The 2,249-nt window shown below is 50.4% G+C and overlaps 1 protein-coding gene across 1 annotated transcript in view; it reads left to right on the top strand.

The window, feature by feature from the left end:
* The window catches only part of LOC308109693 (insulin-like growth factor-binding protein 4), a 30,170-nt gene continuing 27,921 nt past the window's right edge, over positions 1-2,249 (top strand). The window contains exon 1 of the mRNA XM_080463455.1: positions 1-1,172. Coding sequence (XP_080319581.1) covers positions 815-1,172 — 358 coding nt within the window. The 5' untranslated portion in view covers positions 1-814. The remainder of the gene's footprint in view (positions 1,173-2,249) is intronic.

Raw genomic sequence — 2,249 nt, 5'->3', positions numbered from 1 at the left:
ACACACACACGCGCGTGCTGAGACTTGTCCGGATATGTGTGTGTGTGTGTGTGTTGAGTCGTCTGAGGTCGAGCAGCCAGATGTGATCTGAAGCAGAAATCAATACGAGTGTGAGCAGAGGGAAACTCTGCATGTGAAGCAGCCATTCAGCTGTTTTGTTCTTCCTCCTCTCGGTGGATTGAGGGAGGACAAGTGAATGTAAGTTTTCCTCCGCTCTGCCTTTCAGCTGCTCTCCCTGTGGAGAGGCGTGTCCTCGCTCCAGTATAAAGTCCAAGGAGAGCCACTGCTGTTGAACATTCTCAGCCAGTCCTTCGCACTGCGCAAAGCAAGAGGAAGCTGCACCTCCTTCTCCAAACGCTGTCGTTCTGTGACCTGCGCCAGACACTTGTAGACTTGCAGATTTCCTTTCAAACCAAGCAAGCGTGAGAGGACTGAAGAGCCAGAGCTCCACTGGACACGCTGGTGGATCTCCTTCCTGTTTGTTCTTCCTCCAGCAGCAGCAGAACGTTCTTATCACACAGCAGTCGGAGGCTCAGTCGACCAAGAAGCGAGCTCTGATTTCTGCACTGTGGAAGTGAATCATAGGAAACAAGCGGCAGCACAGAGGACGATTGTGTGTCTGCAGCTGAAACACTAACTGGCTAAACACATCAAAGACTCTGCTGGACTCTACAATCGGTCCCCCAGAACCAGCAGGTTGAAGGCGACTGACCAGCAGACAGAGGGGGACTGCAGGAGGACCCCCTCCAGGCTACAGGACTCCAGGCCGCAGGACTCCAGGCTACAGGATACCGTGCAGGTGCCCGGTGCTGCCATGGGTCGTGGAGGTGGCGTGGCGGTTCCGTCTTGCCAGGGCTTGCTGTGGGCGTTCAGCGCCCTGTCGCTGGTGGCGCTGTGCTGGTCGGACCAGGCCATTCGATGCCCTGTGTGCTCAGAGGAGAGGCTGGCCGGCTGCCGGCTGCCGGACGGCTGCGAGGAGACGGTGCGGGAGCCCGGCTGCGGCTGCTGCCCCACCTGCGCCCTGCCTAGAGGGGCGCACTGTGGCGTCTACTCGCCACGCTGCGGCACCGGCCTCCGATGCTACCCGCCTCGCGGTGTGGAGAGGCCGCTGCACTCCCTGATGCATGGCCAGGGGGTCTGCACCGACGAGAGGGAGGAGGACGACAACTCAGGTGAGACTCATGACTGACCTGCTCAAAGGAATGTCTTACACAATTACTGTAATCACATTACATGAGAGAATTTGAGCTGGACTCCGATGAGTGTGGCGACGCAGGTTGATCTGAGCTGCTGAACCAGAGCGAAGCTTCTGTCTACAGGTCTGGAGCTTTGGAGTCCCTGTGTGTGTGTGTGGGTTTCCTCACACGCACGCACACACACACACACACGCACGCACGCACACACACTTTGTGTTTTGTATTGTACCCATTGCATTATTATTATTTATTGTTGTTGTTGTTGTTTGGTGGCTCCACGTGAGCAGGAGGTGTGATCCTCTTCTCTCACTCTGTCTGCTGGATGTTTGTTTTGTGGCTACAAACTGTTGCTCATGAGCCAAAGTCCACTGAGACTGAAGGAAGCAGCGGCGGTTTTAACGCTTCAGCAACGAGCCGAACGGACCGGTGGAGTGTAACCTTTACTAGTAGAGTGTAACCTTTACTAATAGAGTGTAACCTTTACTAATAGAGTGTAACCTTTACTAGTAGAGTGTAACCTATACTAGTAGAGTGTAACCTTTACTAATAGAGTGTAACCTTTACTAGTAGAGTGTAACCTTTACTAGTAGAGTGTAACCTATACTAGTAGAGTGTAACCTTTACTAATAGAGTGTAACCTTTACTAGTAGAGTGTAACCTATACTAGTAGAGTGTAACCTTTACTAATAGAGTGTAACCTTTACTAGTAGAGTGTAACCTTTACTGGTGGAGTGTAACCTTTACTAGTAGAGTGTAACCTATACTAGTAGAGTGTAACCTTTACTAGTAGAGTGTAACCTTTACTGGTAGAGTGTAACCTTTAATAATGGAATGTAACCTTTACTAGTAGAGTGTAACCTATACTAGTAGAGTGTAACCTATACTGGTGGAGTGTAACCTTTACTAGTAGAGTGTAACCTATACTAGTAGAGTGTAACCTTTACTAGTAGAGTGTAACCTTTACTGGTAGAGTGTAACCTTTACTGGTGGAGTGTAACCTATACTAATAGAGTGTAACCTATACTAGTAGAGTGTAACCTTTACTAGGAGAGT

This window comes from Lipophrys pholis (assembly GCF_963383615.2).
Source record: "Lipophrys pholis genome assembly, chromosome: 5".
Classification (NCBI taxonomy): domain Eukaryota; kingdom Metazoa; phylum Chordata; class Actinopteri; order Blenniiformes; family Blenniidae; genus Lipophrys; species Lipophrys pholis.
This window is presented reverse-complemented; position numbering and strand designations above follow the sequence as displayed.